Below are 21,782 nucleotides of genomic sequence, written 5' to 3'. Positions count from 1 at the left end.
CTGAGACCCTTCTCTGAGATCCCTATTGGCAAGCTCCATAATTTTCCAAGAAAATATCCTTAAAGTTGGTTTGCCAGCATCTGACACAATCTGTTCAGGCCTTTGGCTATGACTGTGTTTGTGGCTTTTGTTGTAGTTGTGACCATGGATGCACTCACTGAAACATCTATGACCAGTCCCTTAAGATTGTTGACAATCATATTTAGAAGGTAGTTTGTCAATCTGACCATTTATCAAAAAAGCAGTAGTAAGTTTTATCCAGGTGGATGGCCTTGCCAGCTATGGATTTTTGGCCAGATTTACAATACCAGTCATGAATTCCTCCCTGAAGAGAAAGCATTAATACAGTAAGAAAGAATTGGTTGTTCCCATAACAGTCATGCAGCTATCACACCAGTGGGCACATATTTTAAAAGAAAACACCACACACAACCACTTTCCCAACAACTTTTGCTTTATTTTTAAAAAAGAAAGCCATGTGTCTCCTGTGTATGTGTGTGTGCACCTTTTTGCACATTCCTTTTCTAATGCTTCTTATCTCAACTGAACATCTCAACCTCTCACCATTCCTCCTCCATCCTGACATCCAACAAAGATAAACTCAGAAATGATCACCTAAATATATAATAATCAAAACCCAGATGACTAGAGGCCAGCATAAGAACACAATCAACAACATCCAACATTTCTAGCTCAGAAAACATAGGGGAAAATCCTAACCTAAAAAAGGAGATGCTTATGAATATCCTAGTAAGAGCACCAGTGGAAGGGGAAGCCATGGGTCCTGCTAAGACTGAACCCCCAGTGAACTAGACTGTTGGGGGGAGGACGGCAATGGGGGGAGGGTGGGGAGGGGAACACCCATAAAGAAGGGGAGGGGGGAGGGGGATGTTTGCCCGGAAACCGGGAAAGGGAATAACACTCGAAATGTATATTAGAAATACTCAAGTTAATAAAAAAAAAAAGTAAAAAAAAAAAAAAGAAAAAGAAAAAGGAGATGCTTATAAAGGTAGACGAAGCTTACAGAAGACAAACATATTGGACCAGAAAAGAAAGTCTTCCCAACAGATAAATAAAAACATTAAATATACAGAAGAAAAAATATTAAAAGCTACAATGGGGAAAAGCAAAAAAAAAAAAAAGTAAAGGCAGACTTAGTAGAATTATACCTTACTTCTCAACAGAGAATCTAAAAGCCAGAAGGGTATGGAGAGATGTATTACAGACGCTGAGAGACCACAGATGAGATGCCAGTCCAGACTACTACAATATCTTTCTACTAATCCAGCCTTATAGAAGATATGAGAAGGAAAACTCTGACATGTGAAGGATAACTACACCCAAGAAAACACAATAAATCAATCATCTTCCAGCAAACACACAACAAAAATAAAAAGAACTACAATCATTGGTCTTTAATATCTCTCAACGTAAATATATTCAATTCCCCAATAAAAAGAAGCAGGCTAACAGGCTTGATAGGTAAATAAGAGCCACCATTCTGATGCATGAAAGAAACATACTTCAGCCACAAAGATAGAAACTCTTTCGAAGCAAAGGGCTGGAAAAAGTTTTCCAAGAAAATGGAGCCAAGAAACAAGCTGGAGTAGACATTCTAAGACGTAATAAAATAGACTTTCAACCAAAGTAATCAAAAGATATAGGGAAGGACACTTCATACTCATCAAAAGAAAACCACAAAGATGGCATCTCAATTCTGAACATCTATGCCCCTAATGGAAGAGTAAAATAAACATTACTAAAGCTCAGATCACACATTGAACCTACACAATAATACTGGGGACATCAATGCCCATTCTCCCCAATGGACAGGTCACTGAAAGAGAAATTAAACAGAGAAACAATGAAACTAACAGATGTTGTCAATCAAATGAATCTAACAGATATCTGCAGTACTTTTTCCATGAAAACAAATATATATATATATATGTATATAGATATACATACATGTATATATATATATATATATATATATATATATATACCTTCTTCTCACCAGGTGGAACCCTCCAAAATTGACCATATGATCAAGCATAAAGCAATCATCAACAGATACAGAAAGATTCAAATAAATCCTTGCATCTAATCAAATCACTAAAACTTAAGACTGGACTTCAACAACAGAAATAACGGACAGCCCACATACTCATGGAAACTGAACAACTCTTTGTTAAATGATCATGTGCTCACGGAAGAAATAAAGGCAGAAACCAAAGACTTTCTAGAATTCAATGAAAATGAAGGCAAAACATATTCAAACTTATAGGACACAATGACATCACTGCTAAGAAGCAAATTCATAGCACTAAGTGCCTTCATAAAGAAACTGGAGAGATTTCATACTCGCAACTAAACAGCACATCTGAAAACTCTAGAACAAAAAGAAGCAAATACACCCTAGAGTAGTAGTAAATGGCAGGAAATAGTCAAACTCAGAGCTAATATCAATTAATTAAAAACAAAGAGAACAAAACAAAGAATCAACAAAACCAGTAGCTGTTTCTTTGAGAAAATCAACAACATAGACAAAACCTTAGCCAAACTCACTAAAAGGCACAGAGACAGTATCCAAATTACAAACTCAGAAATGAAAAGGGAGACATAACAACAGGAACTAAGGAAATTTTAAAAATCACCAGGTCTTACTTCCTGGTGCCCCTTTAATACTTGAACCATATATTTTATATCTTTTCTTTCTTAGCTTCTGTGCTACTTTAAAAAGCACTTCATGAGACTTAACCAGACAAATTCTATAATGGGTGTTTCTGAGACTTCCTTTTTTGATGCAATTAATCTGTCTTCACCATAGCCTCAGGCAGATTCTTCAGACAAAGACAAAAAGTAGCCACATTCTTCACCAAAACCCCACAAAAAGAGTCTCTAGGCCACATATTGAAATTCTCCACTAAAACCTCTTGGGCCAGGTCTGCACAATTCAAATCACTCTCAGTAAGAAAGTCTTTCTTATTTCTACTAGGTAGTCCATTAAGCCCCATTTAAAACATTCCACTGCTTTCCAAATCCAAAGTCCCAAAATCCACATTCTTCCAAACAAAAACATGGCCATGCCTATCACAGCAATACTCCAGTCCCTGGTACCATCTCCTGTCTTCATTACGGTTTAACTGCTGTGACCAGCACCATGACCAAGCCAACTCTTCTAAGGACAACATTTAATTGGGACTGGATCACAGGTTCAGAGGTTCAGTTCATTATCATCAAGGTGGGAGTATGACAGCATCCAGGTGGGCATGGTGCAGGAGGAGCTAAGAATTCTATATCTTTATCTGAAGGCTGTTAGCAGAATACTGGCTTTCAGGCAGCTACCACAAGGGTCTTAAAGCCCACACCCACAGTGACACACCTACCCCAACAAGACCACACCTACTAAAACAGGGCCATACCTCCTGGGTCAAGCATATATAAACCATAACAGTTTTACTGCATAATTCTACCACAGCTTCAAAGAAGAACTAATACCAATACTCTTCAAAGTATTACACAAAGTAAAAAATAGGAGGACCACTACCTAATTCATTCAATGAGGCCACAGACATCCTGATACCTAAACCAAACAAAGACTCAACAAAAGAAAAAGGATTTCAAACAAATTTCACTAATTGACATTGACACAAAAATACTCAATAAAAGTCTCACAGAGTCCAAGAACACATCAAAATGTCATTCACCATGATGAAATAGTCTTTAACCCAGGGATGCAGGAATGATTCACACTATAAAACCCATCAATGTAATCCACCATAAAAACAAACTCAAAGAAAAAACACATGACCATCTCAGTAGATACTGAAAAGTCCTTTCACAAAGTTCAACATCCCTCCATGTTAAAAGTCTTGGGGAGATTAGGGATTCAAGGTACATACCTAAACATAATATAATGAATATACAGCAAGCCAATAGCCAAGATCCAATTAAATGGAGAGAAACTTAAACCAACTCCACTAAAATCAGAAACAATACAAGGCTTCCCACTCTTTCCCTCTCTATTCAATATAGTACTTGAAGTTCTAGATTCAGCAATAAGATAACAAAAGAAGACCAAGGGAAAGGCAGAAGTCAAAGTATCATTATTTCACAGAAGATATGATAGTATACATCAGCAACCCTAAAATTCTACCATAGAACTCCTACAGCTGGATAAACACTGGATATAAAATTGATCAAACGAATCAGTATCCTTCCTTTATATGCAAGACAAATAGGCTGAGAAAGAAATCAGGGACACAACAGCATTTTCAACAGCCACAAATAATAAAGAATATCTTGGCATAACTCTAGCGAAGTAAGTGAAAAACCTATATGACAAGAACTTCAAGTACCTGATAAAAGAAATTGAAAAAATATCAAAGGATGGAAAGATATCCCATGTTCATGGATTGGTAGGATTATTATAGTAAAAACAGCCATCTTACAGAAAGCAATCTACAGATGCAATCCAATCCTCATCAGAATTCCAATACAATTCTTATAGACCTTGAAAGAGCAATTCTCAACTTCGTATGGAAAAACAAAAAACCCAGGATAGGCAAAACAATAGTGCACAGTAAGAGAACTTCTGTAGGAATCACCCACCATCTCTGACCTCACTCTCAGAGTAATAGTGGTAAAAAAAAACTGCATGGTATGGTACAGAAACAGAGAGATTGATCAATGGAATTGAACCAAAAACCCAGAAATAAACCTGCACACCTATAAACATTTGAATTTTGACAAAGAAGCCAAAACTATGCAATGAAAAGCAGAAAGCATCTTCAACGTAACTGGCATAACTAGATGACTACATGAAAAAGAATGCAAATAGATCTATATTTTTCACCCTGCACAAAACTCAAGTCTAAGTATATCAAAGACCTCAACATAAAGCCAATACACTAAATCTAATAGAAGAGAAAATGAGAAATAGGCTTGAATGCATTGGTACTGGAGACAATTTCCTGAACAAACACCAGTGACTCAGGCTTTAAGATCGACAATTGATATACAGGACCTCATGAAACTGAAAAGCTTCACTAGGACAAAACAGCAGTTCGAAGATTAAAAAAAAAAATCTTCACTAACCCTACATTGGATAGAGGTCTAATATCCAAAAAATATAAAGAACTCAGGAAGTTGGACTCCAACAAACCAAAGAGCCCAACCTACCCACAAAATTTTCAACCCAAAATCCCTGTCTAAAAGAAATACAGGGACAAAGGTGAAGAATAGCCTGAGGGAATGCCCAACCAATGACCAGCTCAACTTGAAACCCCTCCCATGGGCAAGCACAAATCCTTGACACTATTAATAATACTCTGTTATGCTTGCATGGAGGAACCTAGCATAACTGTCCTCTGAAAGACTCTACCCAGCAGCTGACTGGAACAGGTGCAGATACCCAAGCTAAACATTGGATGGAGGTCAGGGACTCTTATGGGAGAGTTGGGGGAAGGGTTGAAGGGAATAGGAACTCCACAGGAAGACCAACAGAGTCAATAACCTGGACTCTTAGGAGCTCTCAGAGACTGAGCCACCAACCAAAGAGCGTACACAGGCTGGACCAAGGTTCCCAGCACAAAAGGTGCCTTGTCTAGCCACAGTGGGAGAGTATGTACCTAACCCTACACAGACTTGATGTATCAGTGTGAGGGGATACCAAGAGAGGGCTCCACTCTCTCAGAGGAGATGGGGAGGAAGTATGGGGAGAAACTTTCTGAGAGGGGGACTGAGGGGGGTAACAACACTTGGATATAGAGAGTAGATGATAGATAGATAGATAGATAGATAGATAGATAGATAGATAGATAGATAGATAGATAAAAGAAATCAGACAGATCTCATACTAGCAACTTAACAGCATCCCTCAAAGTTCTAGAAGAAAAAGAAGCAAACACACTCAAGAGGAGTATATAGCAGGAAACAATCAAACCCAGGTCTAAAAATCAATAAAACAGAAACAAAACAAAAAACAATACAAAGAAACAACGAAACAGAGATAGATATCTCTAACCAAACTAGTTAGAAGGCAGAGAGAGAAAATCTAAATTAACAGGAGCAGAAACAAAAAAGAGGGACATAATAACAGATATCGAGGAAATCCAAATAAGCATTAGTTGATACTTCAAAAATCTGTACTACAAAGAATTGGAAAATCTAAAAGAGATGGAAAATTCTTCTGAGAAATACCACTTACCTAAGTTAAATCAAGATCAGGTAAACCATTTAAATAGACCTATAGTCAATAAGGAAATTAAAGAAGCCATTAAAATCTCCTATAAAAATACCCCAGGGCCAGATTGTTGCAGTACAGAATCTGTCGGGCTTTCAAAAGAAAAATAATACCAATATTAGGATCTAGGTAAAATATCTAAGTTTAACATTAAAACCTAGGTAAAATGTTAAAGCCTAGGCAACTGTTACCTGGATAGCCTTACATTATAAGGAAACTTTCCCATATGTTTCTACTGTTACTAGGAAACTTTCTAATGATAAGATTGATTGTATATTCCATTGTTTTGTGGCCTTCGAAACCAATCATAACAGAATTCAGTAGAACTGTTTTGTATAGTTACTTACGATAAACTTGGAATGGAACCAACCACCCAACAGCATTTCTTACACCTATACATACACTTTTGTGATATATGCTGTCTTTAGGATGGACCTCAACATAAGAGAGACATCTGCATTGATATAATAAACTATTTGGAATAAGACTTCCATTTTGAGTCATGGTCAAGTAAAGTTTAAGTTCCCAAGATCTCCCTGGGAAGTGATGTCCTACTTGGCAGAAGGAAACTTGTATGTGGGTAATTGGCATCTCAGTTGGCAAGTTAAGACATGAATATTAGACAAGTCAGTTGCATATCCCAACCAATGGAAGCAAGATAAATGTATGGCAAAGACATGTTCCTAAGGAAGTTCCCTATTCTTAAATCCCAATTGGCGAAGTAACTTAGCACAGATGCTTGTGGATTTGGGGATTAAAAACCTTGTAGGATCTTAACTCAGGGTCATTTGTGGTTCGGTTCCCTAATCTGGACCATGGTCATAATTGATCAGTTCTGTAGCATACACTCAATAAACTATCCATGTCTGGCTTAGATGAGTGTTAGTGTGGTTTCTGAGGCAATTCCTGGACCTCAACAACCAATACTCCTCAAATTACTCTACAAAATAGAAACAGAAGGAACATTGTCAAATTCATTTTATAAGGCCACAGTTACACTGATACCCAAACCAAACAAAGATTCAGCAAAGAAAAAGAATTACAGACACATATCCCTTATAAACATGGATGCAAAAATACTCAATAAAATACTCCAAGAATTCATCAAGGAGATCACCTACCATAATCAAATAGGCTTCTTTCCAGAGATATAGGAATGGTTCCACACACCAAAATCTGTTAATGTAATCCATTATATAAACAAACTAAAAGAAAAATACATGATCATCTCATTAGATGCTGAAAATGCCTTTGACAAAATTCAACAATACTTCATGATAAAAGTCTTGGAATGATAAGAAATACAAGGCATATACCTAAACATAATAAAGGCAATTAACATCAAGCATATAGCCAACATAAAATTAAATGGAAAGAAATGTAAAGCAGTTCCACTAAAATTAAGGGCAAGACAAACATGTCCACTCTCTCTGTATCTGTTCAATATGGAACTTGAAGTTTCTAGCTAGAGCAATAAGACAACCAAAGGAGATCAAGGGGATACAAATTGGAAAGGAAGAAGTCAAAGTATCACTATGGGCAGATGATATGATAGTACACCTAAGTGACTCCCAAAGTTCTATCAGGGAACTCCTACAGCTGATAAAAAAAATCTTTAGAAGTGTAACCGAATACAAGAATAAAATAAAAATAAAAATAAATCTAAAAAATCACTATCAAAAAAATCACTATCATTCCTATATACAAATGACAAACAAGTTGAGAGAGAAATCAGAAAAATAAACCCTTCAAAATAGCCACAAATGATATAAAATATCATTGCTTGTAACTCTAACCAAGCAAGTGAAAAAGCTGTACGTTAAAAACTTCAAGTATTTAAAGAAGGAAATTGAAGAAGACATAAAATGTGAAGATCACCCATGCTCATGGATCAATAGGAGTAACATAGCAAAAATGGCCATTCTCTCTCTCTCTCTCTCTCTCTCTCTCTCTCTCTCTCTCTCTCTCTCTCTCTCTCTCATTAAACTTGCTTTAATGGGTCTCAAAATTCTTTGACAGATTTTTGTTCAAGTTGTTTCCATTTTCAAAGTACTGATTTTGAAAACTAGTAACTGGGGTTGGGGATTTAGCTCAGTGGTAGAGAACTTGCCTAGCAAGCGCAAGGCCCTGGGTTCGGTCCCCAGCTCCGAAAAAAAGAATAAAAAAAAAAAGAAGAAAAGAAAACTAGTAACTTAAAACACTCTCTCTCTCTCTCTCTCTCTCTCTCTCTCTCTCTCTCTCTCTCTCTCTCTCTCTCTCTCTCTCTCTCTCTCTCTCTCTCTCTCTCTCTCATGGTCCACAAAACATTTTCCTTTCCTCTGACAGTTTTACAACTCATTGTTACCAGTCTTTACTATTAAACTTAAATGGCCAATTGAGACAAACAGTTCTGAGACCATTCTTCCTCCACTGGCTAGGATGGGGTGGCAGGTATTGGGGGCAATACTCATTTAGCTGAGTTTTCTGGTCAGACATGGTGACTTTGCTGATGGAGCTGGTAAAGTCATTAAGTCTGCTCAGAATAATGACCTTCTTACCAACAGCAATCTACATATTTTACACAATATTTTTTACAGACATTGAGAGGGCAATTCTCACCTTTATGCAGAAAAAAACAAGATAGATAAAACAGTTCTGTACAATAAAAGAACTTTTAGAAGCATCACTATCCCTGACTTCCATACAGCTTGAATTCAGTACAGAGCAATAGTCATAAAATCCGCAAGATATTGGCATAAAAAAATAGACATGTCATTCAGTGGGATTGAATCAAAAACCAGAGATAAATCCACACACTTCTGGACACCTGATTTTTGACAAAGAAGCCAAAATTATACAATGGAAGAAAAGAAAGTATCTTCACTAAATGGTGCCGGTCTAACTGGAAGCCAGCATGTAGAAGAATGCAAATAGATCCATATCTATCACCCTGCATAAAACTCGGGTCTTGAGTGGATCAAAGACCTCGACATAAAACCAGATACACTGAGCCTAACAAACAGAAGGTGTAGAATAGCCTGGAACACATTGGCACAGGAGGCAGCTTCCCAAACAGAACATCAATAGCATAGGCGCTGAGACTAACTATTAATGAATGGGACCTCATGAAACTGAAACAGTCAAAGGCAAAGGATACCATCAATAGGACAAAACAGCAGCCACAGAATGTAAAAAGGTCTTCAACAACCCCACATCTGACAGGCTAATTTCCAATATATACATACATCTATACATGTGTGTGTGCGGTGTGTGTCTGTGTGTGTATGTGTGTTTGTGAGTCAAGAAACTAGACATCAAAAAAAACCCAAATAATCTAGTTTAAAACTGGAGTTCTCAACAGAGGAATCTCAAATGTCCAAGAAATGTTTTATGCCCAAGGAATACGCAAATGTCCAAGAAATGTCCAGTAACTTTAGTCATCAGAGAAATGCAAATCAAAACAACTGTGAGATTACATCTTACAGCTATCAGAATGTCGAAGATCAGAAACACAAGTGACAGCTTGTGCTGGTGAGGATAGGAAGCGTGGAGAACACTCCTCCATTGCTGGTGGGAGTGCAAACTTCTACAAACCACTCTGGAAATCAACATGGTGGTTTACCAGAAAATTGGGAACTGATGTACCTAGACCCACATATACCACTCCTGGACTTATACTCAAAGGATGGCCTATGCTACCACAAAGAGACTTGGTCAACTATGTTTATAGTAGCTTTGTTCATAATAGCAAGAAACTGGAAACAATCTAGTTGCCCCTCAACTGAAGAACGGAAGAAGTAAATGTGGTTCATTTGTACATGGAGTTTTTTATTTTTTATTATATATTTCTTTACTTACATTTCAAAGGTTATTCCCCTTCCCAGTTTCCTGTCCATAAGCCCCCATTCCCTCCTCTCTCCCTCCCCCATATGGGTATTCCCCCATACATCCCCCTTATTGCCCTCCTCCATATTCCCCTACACTGGAGGTCCAACCTTGGCAGGACCAAGGGCTTTCCCTTCCACTGGTGCCCCCACAAAGCTGTTCTCTGCTACATATGCAGTTGGAGCCCTGGGTCAGTCCACGTATAGTTTTTCGGTAGTGGTTAAGTCCCTGGAAGCTCTGGTTGGTGGGCATTGTTGTTTTTATGGGGTTGCAAGCTCCTTCAACTCTTTCAATACTTCCTCTGATTCCCCACAAGGGGGTCCTATTCTCAGGTCAGTGGTTTGCTGCTAGCATTGACCTCTGTATTGGACATGCTCTGGATGTGTCTCTCAGGAGAGATCTATATCCAGTCCTTTTCCGCATGCATTTTTTTTAGCTTCATCAATCTTATCTAGTTTTCGTGGCTGTATATATATGGGCCACATGTATGTCAGGCTCTGAATAGCCATTCCTTGGGTTGCTGCTCTAAACTTTGCTTCCTATACATGGAGTTTTACTCAGTAGTTAAGACAATGACATCGTGAAATTTGCAGGCAAATGGATGGTAATTAAGAAATAAACTCATCTTAAGGTAACCCAGACCCTGAAAGACAAACTGAGAAGGCTAGGCTGACTCAATGACAGGCTCTAAATTGGCAGTTCAGGAGACTAGACCTAAGGACTGGTCAAGTCCAGACAAGTCCACTACTAGGAAAAAAAACTCAGGCTTCAGGCAGCCAGTCAGAAGCTGCCCTGCCGCCTGGCCTGAAGCAAGGGCAATGGGTCAGCAACAGTTTCCAGACTGGAGCATGGGCTCCAGTTATGGTTCTGGAATGTCCCTAGAGATGGATCGAGATAAAGGTCACCTACCCCAGAATTCCCCTAATGTGCTTTAAATCAGGCCTGCGAGCTCACTTGATTGTCCCCATCTTGGAATGGGAGACCCCAGCATTCTGGACTTCTGCAGAATACAACACTCTTTGCTTTTACATACTATTTGAGTGCAGGGTATCATTCCTCGGTGAATCATGGACCCTAAGGAAACATGGTATGTATTAACTTATAATGGAATATTAGCTATAACGTAAACATTAATCCTGCTACAGTCCAGACCCAGAGAGGCTAAGTAATGAGGAGGGCTTGAGAGGGAAGATGTTCAAATCTCCCTCGGAAGAGGAAGTAGAATAGCCCTTGTGGGTGAAGAGTGAATCCAGGAGGGAAAACAGGAGGGATCTGGTGGGGGAGGACGAAGGGAGAGAATACCAGGAGAGATAACCAGAATTGGGGGACATCTCGGGGACAAAAGATATTATTTATTTTGTTTTTAATTTTGTTTGTGTGCACATACATGCATGTGGGAGGTGCATGTGAGTTCGAGTGCTTGTGGTGACCAGAACTGTCAGATCCCTTAGAGCTGGAGTTACAAGCAATCGTGAGTTGCTTGACACGGGAGTTAAATGCAGAGCCTCTGCAAGAACAGTATGCATTCTCAACCATTGGCGTCTCTCTGGCCCCAGGCAGCATTGATGATGCACTGTCACTGTGTTCACCTGTCGCTGTGTAGGGGATCAACATTCGAGGATCCTGGGTGAAAGGCATACCGGAAATGTGTATTTCACTCTGGAATAATGCTGTCAATCTGTAACTTGTACAAAATGGGGACTGGAGCACTCAGAAGGGAAAAGAGCTATACTTGTGCTAAGGATTATACAAGGTTCTGATGGTTAGGTTTAATGGTTGACTTAGTAAACCTAAGGTCACCTAGGGAGAGAATCTGTGGGCATGTGTTGGGAGCAATGCCCTTGAAGCCCTCCACTGTTGATGTTATTATTATGGTTAGAATTAAGTATGACTGGGTTCATGGAAAATCCCCAGCCAGCTGCAGAAAACTAATACAAATCTGGTGGTCAGGATGAATGATATGATAAAGTTCTCTTGCTGAGAAATACATCTGACGTCAAGAAGCCCAATGTGATGACCTGTAACCTTTCTGAAAAACCAACATCCTGCTGACTAATACCATGACAAACCTGTGACCTTTCTGACATCCTGTCAACATCAGTCGATTCCCTGATCACACGAGTACTGTGTCCTTGGCCTGCGTAAATGTTTCTTACATCCCCCCTCCCTCTGTTACTCCTGTTATGGTATAAATTCAGCCTTGGGGAAAAAATAAAACTGTCGCCTTGATCAGACTCTTGTCTTGGTGTCCTTCTTCCCGTCTCTTGTCCCCCATTCTCTTCCAGGTACCCTCTGCACTCCTCATTGACAGGCATGTTTGTGGATGATTGCCATAAGTAATTGATATGGAAAAGCCCAGCTGACTGTGGGCAGCATATTCCCTAGTCAGGAAGTTTTGCACTCTAGAAGAGTGTAAATCTGAGCTGAGTACAAACTAGTAATGTGGCTTGACTCTATTAACCTCCCTCCATGGATATGACAGTTATATTGAGCCCACTGCACAGTGAGTTCCCTGTGGAGTTGTAATATGAAATCAACCCTTTCTCCCTAAGTTGCTTCTTGTCAAGGTATTTTATTAGAGCAAAAAAAGTAAAACTAAAACAAATAATAAGTAACTGAGCTTCGAAACTGTAGAAAGTTAAAATGTTACAGACCCCAATCCCCTCAAAACAGCCATGTTTAGTCCTTCTGAAAACCACTGTTGCCTACCTCTGATCTGACCTAACATTGTTATGACCACCAAAATGTTTTAAATGAATTCTTAGAAGACTACCAGCTTCCATCAACCCAAAAGCTTAAAATGTCACCAGATATCATTTTTAGATTATTTTTTTATTTTACTTATGAATTCATTGTTGCTATGGTCAGACACACCAGAAGAAGGCATCGGATCCCATCACAGATGGTTGTGAGCCACCATGTGGTTGCTGGGATTTGAACTCACGACCTCTGGAAGAGCAGTCAGTGCTCTAACCACTGAGCCATCTCTCCAGCCGACCAGATACTATCTTAAATCTGTAGAAGTTTCTCTACATCAGCTGGAGCCCACCTACTTGAACTAATAAAATCTCATGTGGTTGTTCTCCAGTAGGACTTGTTTAGAACAACATGAATGTGTGCCCCTGGAACCCTGTCACTTACATTTGGCTCCAGATAGATATTTTATTTTTCATTCCATTTGAAGTGAGAACTATGTTTCTGAGCCAACATATGCTAACATAAATTTTATTTTAAATCCGTAAAATAAATAAATACAAGGCCAGAAAATATACTCACTGACTATGGGTCACGTGCATGCTTTCTGGTGCTGAATTACATCACTGTTGTGGCACAGTGAAGAGACAGTCATTCCACCTAGACACTCATACATGTATATACCACATAACTCCAATAAAATTTAAAATATTTCCATAATATTGAAGTCTTTTCATAGCTTAACCACCTGGTCAATCTCTGCTCTACCTATTAAGGTCATCTCCATTTCAAATCGATAGCAACTATTAGGACTCTGGGAAGATAGTTTAGTAGGTAGTGCTTGCCACACAAGCATGATGAACCAAGTTTGGACCCCAGTGCAAAAATCCAAGTACCATGGAGGCAGAAACAGAAGTGTTCTCAGGGCTCACTGGACAGCCAATCTAACTGAATCAATGAGTTCAGGGTTCAATGGCAACCTGTGTCAAAACTAAGGTTAAATGGGCCAGTAAGATAGCTCAGTAGATAAAGGCATTTGCCGCCAATCCTAATAGCACGAATATGACCCCCAGTTCCCACACAGTGGAAGAAAGAAACCAATGCCCAGCTTCCATAGGTTCCTTTGCTACCCACTCAATCTGACGTGCTGACCATTAGGGAGCTTTTTTATTTTCCTTGGGACCATTTGATTCTCGTTGGTTTGCAAGGAGGACTCTAGAGTTACATTGCCTGTGTTCAAATGTCAGAGCACCCATGAAATAGCTGTGAGACTAGGAACCTGTTCCCCAGTCTGGGTGTGCAGAAGTAGAAAGCAGATCATTATGCTACAGCATAGAGGAGTGAAATCAGCACATCTGCAGCAGGCGTCACATTAACAGGAGCACGTCGAGTCCATCCACACAACAGAGTCAGCAGAAATCACAGTGAGTTTATACGCCAGCAAAGCAGAGAAGCACGAGTTAGTGGGGCCGAGCAACTGGGAATGTGGGTTATGGCTCTCCAATCCTCAGCACAAGTGGAAGGCACAGAGCAAAATAAATATGCTCTATACGCTGCTGGCTTTGATAAAGGCATCCCATAATTTGGTCACAAGATGAATAGATCAGATCTTTCTGGTGCACACCCTAAACTTCCCAAACCTCTCCCTGAAGATTCCTGGGTTGTCTGGCACCAGATGAGCTGTGTCAGGGGTGTGGTTCCTCCCTCTTGTTCTTCTGCACTGTGCTCAGTTCCTTTTTTTTCCTCCTATCAGAATGTCTAGAAAGTGGGTATAAGGGGACAACAAAAACTGGTCTCTCACAGACCCGGGCACTAGCAATAGCAGTAACCATGAGTGAGTCCATGGAATCAAACACACAGCAACTGGACAATCCAGGTGAGGATAGACTGGGACTGTTGGATCTCAGTGAGGGAGGCCTGAGGAGTAGCTTGTGGCTGGGCCTGCCCAGGCTCTGACTGGTGCTCTGTCTCTCCAGAGGATGAAGAGTATTTGATGAGTGGTTCCAGGTATTCTATTATCAGCTCTCGATTACGAACAAAATTTGGAATCAAAAGTTTGGCAGGTACAGCTGGGTGAGGGGCTGAGGAAAAATGGGCAACCTTCCCCAGAAGTGGGTCCTGGGGAACTGGAGTTGAGATCCTAAACTTCTCATTCAGTTCTGGGAGATGGAGGGTGGGGGATGGAATTGTGAGCCATAGGAGGTAGAGGTTCAGCGTTCAGATTCCTGTGCTCTCGGGAGGAGGGTGACAGCAGTAAGACTGTGCTGGGTCCATGCTAAGGCAAGGGCACTATGATTCTAATACAATTACCTTCTGTTCTGCAGAATATACGAAGCAGAGCCACAACCCCTTGGTCCTACCGCTGCTCTCCTTCCTGTTCTTGGCTGGCCTTCTGCTGATCATTCTTGTCCTAGGTCAGGCACAATTAAAGGCTCAGTTCTCTGATCTGGCTCTAGGACCTGTCGGGGAAAGTGATGAGGAATGCAAGTTGGGAACATAACCTCCAGCGGTGCTAGGAACTTCTCAGAAACATCATCCCCATCTCTGGTACACCAGAAAGGGGAGGGCAGGGTCGCAGAGAAGAGCTGTGGCTCTATTTCTCCTGATAGGTCACCTTTCTCTGGGTGTCTAGTTTGCTAGCCTTTTAAGGTATTAACCAAGAACAGGAAAGTTGTCTCAACAGGTAAGAGGACTTACCTAGAAGAGGACTTACTTCTAGAAGACCTAGATCTGGTTCTCGCATACACACCATGACTCACAGCCATCCAAAATCCTAGTATCAGGGTACCCAACACCCTCTTCTGAATTCCACAGACACAGACAAACACATGGAGGATATAAATACATACATGCAGGCAAAACAGTCATACACATAAGAAAGGACTAAACGAAGAAAGCAAATACATGTTTAAAGACATCAGGCAAAAACTGTCCTAGACACTGAGGTGGAATCATGTGCCTGAAATCGTAACTACTTGTAAAGCTGAGATAAGATGACCACATATGCCCAGGAGTAGGAGAAATCAGTGCCAACATAGTGAGACCCACCTTCCAGAAAACATACAATGTCCCAAGGGGCCCAGTGCAGGCTATGGCAAAAAGGATGTATTTAATAACTACAGGGATTTTTTTTTTCTGTCTCTGCTAAGTCTCAAAGGTACCCAGCTCAGAAGTTCAGGACAAAATCTACCAGGAGCTCATGCAACTGAAGACTGAAGTCCATGGTGAGTGAACAAAGACCAGGGATTCAGGACCTCAGGTCTCCGTGGGAGGGGAATCAGTTTCCTTCAGTCATCAGACTCTTTGAGTATCAATTTCCTTCTCTGTGAATTGAGATCACAATATAACACTGAGAAGAAAACTTGGTGGTTACAGGGGCTGGGCACACAGTAGGCACTCAGTGTTCACACAAATTGTGTGCAGCATAGACAATGTTCACAGTAGCCATTTACATGACAGACATTCAGTGTTCAAATGGGTTATGTAAACAGTAAGCATACAATATTCACAGGGGCTATGCACACAGCAATCACTCAATGTGCTAGATTTTTCTGGGTGAAGAAGAGGATAAGGAAGTGCAGAGAGGAATGGCACCCCAGAATGCTGTGATGAGTAAGGGCCCTGGCTCTGGAGACCTTAAAGGTTGAGGAGAAATGGGAACAGACATCTGATCTGCTTCCTCCAACAGATGGCTTGTGTCAACCCTGTCCGAGGGATTGGACATTCTTCAATGGAAGCTGTTACTTCTTCTCCAAGTCCCAAAGAAACTGGCACAACTCCATCACTGCCTGCAAGGAACTGGGGGCTCAATTGGTCATCGTAGAGACGGATGAAGAGCAGGTATGCCAAATGGAGCCCCATCCTTGTCTGGAACATAGATCTGGCTGTGGTCACTTGAGAGTGAGACCATTTGCTAGACAAAGTTATGAATAAGATACTGCTTCTTCGATTTGAGCAGAGAAGGGTGGAAATGCAGGGTCCCCCAAGTACTCTGCACAGAATTGCACACAAGACTTAAACATTTCCGGTGCATTGGGGAGAATGCCTAAAACGTAATTGCTGTCTTTGTGTGCTGGGCAGTATGAAACTCCTTCTCACTGGGAGATATATGTCCTGCTAGACTAAATACTAGAGAAATGCCTCTCATGAAGGTGCTTGCCTTGAAAACAAGGACTTGGGTCTGAAAGCACATTTTGAAAGCTGGTTATGGGTTTGGGGAGATTTCTGAGTGGGTTAGAGCGCTCCCTGCTAAGGCGTGAAGATCTGGTTTAGGAGCCTCAGTATCTGTGGGAAAAAACAATCATGGTCACATGTGCCCTTGAGGCCATGTTGGGGATGGGGCCTGCAAACAGGAAGATCCCTCAGGTTTGCTGACTGCCAGCCTAGCTCCAAGGCCAGTAAGAAATTCTCATCCGAGAGAAGTAAGTAGAGAACAATGCAGCAGGATGCCTGGTATCTTCCCATGGCCTCTGCAAGTGCACTCAGAGTTTGCAAACACCTGCACACATGCACATACAGCAGAGAGAGAGGGGGGATACGGGGAGAGGGAGAGAGAGAGGGAGAGAGGGAGGGGTGGCCAGTTATCATGACCACATTTTAAAATATATTTTTTATTATTTGACATTCTGTGCATGCATATAGTGCATTTTGGTCCTATTCACACACATCCACTTCTCCCTCTAACTCCCTCTGAATCCATCCCCCATCCCTTATTCTGTATCCCACTGAGCACAGTTATGTTTCCCACACAGATTCATAGACATGGAGCCCTCCCCAGAGCTTAGTTGGCCAACCAGCTTTTAAAAAACTGACTCTTCCTCCCCTAGAAGCCATTAACTGTCCAAGTATCTGAGGGATACCTCCCTTCCCCATGCTGCAGTGGTGACAAACTTGATGTTGTGAAGGCAACCATAACTGCTGTGAGGCTATGAATTCAGCAGTCCTCCCCAGCCTCTGACTCTTACAATCTTCTGTCTTCTCTTCCATGATGCTCCCAGAGCCTTGAGGGCAAACATGATACAGATGCCCCCACGTAGGGCTGAGCACCCATGCAAACACATTCTCTGTGCTTTGAGCAGCTATGAGATTCTGTTTCAGCTATCATCCACTACACAAAGAAGCTTCTCACGAGGTCTGAGATCCACACTGATCCATAGCTATGGAGACATGAAGTTAGAGGGAAGTTTGAGGTATTAGAAAAAATAACAGTAGTAGGTTCATCCCTGGGGCCCATGTGCTCCACAATCATGGGTTGTTAGCCAGATTTAAAAAAAAAAGGCATGTGTTTCCTTTATGGAGCATCCCTTAAACCCAAGCAGAATGCAGTTGGTCAGTTACCACCATAACATTTATACTGATGGGGCAGGCATAGGTATATCTCGCCAGACTGGTCATTACTCAGCTCATGTTGTTCACTGCTGGCGAAGACTGTTGTTCACTTTTCTCCCAGAGCAGCCTTGTAGCACTTCCAGGTATTTTAGAAGCTGGCGAACCCAATGCCTGCACTGGGAAAGCAGAAACAGCATATTTCTGCATCTTGCTGAGCAGCTAGTCAACCTGATTGAACTGTAGATCCAATGAGAAAATTTTATCTCAAAAATTTGTAGGGGTTGGGGATTTAGCTCAGTGGTAGAGCGCTTGCCTACCAAGTGCAAGACCCTGGGTTCGGTCCCCAGCTCCGAAAAAAAGAAAAAAGAAAAAAAAAAAAGAAAAAAATTTGTAGAGGGCAATTGAAAAAGACACCAAATGCTATCCTCTGGCCTTCACAACCATTTACACATGCCCCCATACTCACATATGGCCCAAATATAGACACACATATACATACAGACACTGCACACGTACACACATGCAAAATAAAACAATCTTAATGTATAGTTCTTCCCATTTCCTTAGTGTTTATCCCCATCAATAGGACATCACCCAACGCGGAGCTAGACATGGCTGGTATGCATCTTTAGCAACCATCGTGAACTGATACAAATGCTTCCATCAAATTCAAGCTAGTCACAAGTCAACCTACAGTCGTCCTCAAATCACCCAAGACAGACAACTTTGCAGCATTACTAAGGGTGGTTGTGGAAAGCCAGCTGTGTGTGTCTGTGTGCCACAGTCCATCTGCCTAGAACATACATAGTCATAGTCAACTGAAACCACCTAGATACCCATGAGTGCCCATGACACAATAGAGCAGAAGGGGGAAATCAGATTGCTAGTAGAATTTCCTGCAAAAGTTCATGTGCATAAAAGCTCTCCTTGTTTTATTCCTCCTTGTATCCCACTCCAGACCTTCCTGCAGCAGACTTCTAAGACTAGGGGACCAACATGGATGGGTCTCTCAGACATGCATAATGAAGCCACGTGGCACTGGGTGGATGGCTCACCTCTGTCACCCAGGTAGGTCTACAATGAAAGGTACACTGTGTACACTGAATGCATGTCTCTGGCACTCTGACTTGAACTGTTTTGGGGGCTCATCCCCCTCTCCCTGGCCCCTTAGGAAAAAGAGCTGCCATTTTTGCTAATGGAAGATCTTCCTAACCATGCACAGACAGAATAGCAGCAAATCCCACCATTAAATCAGCAAAAAAATGCATCCCTCTGAGGGATATTGATTTTAATACAGAGTATTTCGTATAAGTATGTAGGTACAAAGCACAAAATAAAGGTCTCTGGGAAAGGGGACTATTAACCATGGCCACTGGGTGAGGAAGAGGACTATTACCACGGAAAAGATTAGTTAGACTGGAAATGTAACTGTTGATTGAGTGGCTCCCTAAAGCCCTGGATCTGTCCCCAGCACCATGTATGTCAAGTGTGTGTTACACGCCTGTAATTCCAGCACTAGGGAGGGAATGGCAGAAGAATCAGAAATTTGAGTTCATCCTTGGCTAAGTAGTGAGTTTGAGACGTTGTCTCAAAAAAAGATGATGATGAAGGAAAAGGAAGGAGGGGAGAGGGGGGAGAGGGGAGGGAAGAAGGGGGGAGGGAAGAGGAAAGAAGGGGGGAGGGGAGAGGAAAGGAAGGAAAGGAACCTGCATTGAGGAAGGCATGAAGACACTGAGCTTCTAAAACTGAAAATACGGTTTCTAGCACGCCCGTGGGGCAGATTAAGGTTCTAGGAACTGGTGCTATAGTTTTCTTTTTGTGTTTGTGTGTTTATTTGGTTTTGGTGAGTCTTATTTTTTTGGTTTTTGTTTGTTTTGGTTTTTTGCTGCTGGGATAAACTATCCTGGCAAAAGCAGATTGAGGGAAGAAACGGTTTATTTGGATCACAAGTTCAGGTTACAGTCTGTCTTATTGCTGTGATGAAATGCCATGGCCAAAAGCAATTTGAGGAAGAAATAAACATTTCTTTCTACACCTGCAATCCATGACTGAAGGAAGTCAGGTCAGGGACTCAAACAGCGTAGGAACTTGGATGCAGGAGCTGCAGAAGCCATGGAGGGGTGCCTTAGTCATCCTGCTCTCTTATAGAACCTAGAACGACTGGCCCAGGGTTGTTCCACACCACAGTGGTCTGGGTCCTTCCCCATCAATCACAGATTAAGAAAATGTCCCACAGGCTTGCCCAGAACCCAATCATATGAAGGTGCTTTCTCAATTAAGGCTCCCTTTTCTCCAGTTACCCTAGTTGACATAAACCCAGCCAGCATACAGACCTTTTAGGGAAGGAGCTGCTCACATCCACCGTCAAGAGCAGAGAATGAGGATGACTAAACACCTTCACTCATTTCAAGCAACAGTCCATGGCATGATGACACCCATATCTGGGTGTTTTCCCATCTCAATCAATCCAACTTTTGAAATTCCTCACACGCATCCACAGGCCAGGCTAATCTAGACAATGCCTCATTGAAACTCTATTCCCCAGTGATTCTAAATTGTGTCGAGTTGACAATTAAAACTGTCACAACTGATTTGCAGCTTTGCACAGTATTGGAATAGAGGGGAGCCCAACAATGTCGGTGATGAGGATTGTGCAGAGTTCTCTGGGGACGGCTGGAATGACCTCAGATGCGATACCCGGATTTTCTGGATCTGTAAGAAAGTTTCAACCTCATCATGTACCATCAAATGAAAGACCTCTTCTCAGCCTCTCCATTCCCAACTATGCCAAGTGGATGAACCTGACTCGTGTCCATGCTCCTTCTCCTGGTCTTTTGAGATTAGGATGCTAATAAAAGCACCCATTTTTCTGTCAGAGTCCTCATCCTCATTGGTTTTGGGCCAGTGCCTCCTTCCAATTCAGCTTCCAGAGTGCAAAAGGGTTCAGATTTACCGTGGATCAGGTCTCCTTGTTGTCTCCTACCTTGGCAACTTAATATCATTACCAGATACAGAACACATTCAGGACCCTTGCAAGAAAACTCAGAGCATTTTTCTTGTGCTATCACAGCCTCTTTGTCCCATGGGACGTGAGCCCATCCCTGCACATTTTCTATCCATCTGCTCAATTTCCACCCAACTCCCCTGAGCCTTTTGGCTGTGACAGAATACCTGTCAAAAACAACTTTGGGGGAGTTAATTGGGCTCGCAGATTGAGGGTTCAGACTCATCACAGAGGTGAGGGCATGGCACAGAAGCCTAGGCAGCTCATATTGCAACTATATTGAGAGAGCAGAGACAAAGACAAGCGCCGGTGCTCGGTTCACTTTCTGCCTCTGCCATCTGGGACTCCAGATCATGAAATAAGGCCACCTATATTTAGGATGTGTCTTCACACCCCCAATTAACCAAATCTAGAAGGCTCCCTTCTAGAGATTCATTTCAGTGATTTTAGATCTTGTTGAGTTGACAATAGTAACCACCACCACCACAGGGAATCTTCCCTGGTTGACAGAGCCCGTTCTGCAGATGGAGACACCCAGGAAATAAGTCCTCCGGTCAATCAGTGACTATTTGGCACTGGGATAAGAAAACCCCAACTCCCTTTAGCCAGTGAGATTCCATGCTGGGTCCTGAGAAGGGAGTCTCC

The 21,782-nt window shown here is 41.6% G+C and overlaps 1 protein-coding gene across 1 annotated transcript; it reads left to right on the top strand.

Annotated features, from left to right (window-relative positions):
* The first annotated feature begins 14,556 nt into the window (after positions 1-14,556).
* Positions 14,557-21,007, top strand: Cd209d (CD209d molecule). Its single transcript, NM_001108849.1, has 7 exons — positions 14,557-14,681; positions 14,782-14,868; positions 15,130-15,219; positions 15,955-16,029; positions 16,494-16,645; positions 19,092-19,201; positions 20,732-21,007. The coding sequence occupies exons 1-7, from the start codon at positions 14,636-14,638 to the stop codon at positions 20,883-20,885; spliced, it is 714 nt and encodes a 237-aa protein (NP_001102319.1). The 5' UTR covers positions 14,557-14,635; the 3' UTR covers positions 20,886-21,007.
* The last annotated feature ends 775 nt before the right edge of the window (positions 21,008-21,782 follow it).

The sequence above is a fragment of the Rattus norvegicus genome, chromosome 12 (genome assembly GCF_036323735.1).
Source record: "Rattus norvegicus strain BN/NHsdMcwi chromosome 12, GRCr8, whole genome shotgun sequence".
NCBI classification, from domain to species: domain Eukaryota; kingdom Metazoa; phylum Chordata; class Mammalia; order Rodentia; family Muridae; genus Rattus; species Rattus norvegicus.
This window is presented reverse-complemented; position numbering and strand designations above follow the sequence as displayed.

What these genes read in the sequence shown, in the direction of transcription:
- Cd209d (NM_001108849.1), top strand. Translation starts at nt 14,636, where the DNA reads ATGAGTGAGTCCATGGAATCAAACACACAGCAACTGGACAATCCAG. An exon ending in TGGAATCAAAAGTTTGGCAG is followed by an intron (nt 14,869 to 15,129) that starts GTACAGCTGGGT and finishes TCTGTTCTGCAG; the next exon opens with AATATACGAAGCAGAGCCAC. An exon ending in ACTGAAGACTGAAGTCCATG is followed by an intron (nt 16,030 to 16,493) that starts GTGAGTGAACAA and finishes TTCCTCCAACAG; the next exon opens with ATGGCTTGTGTCAACCCTGT.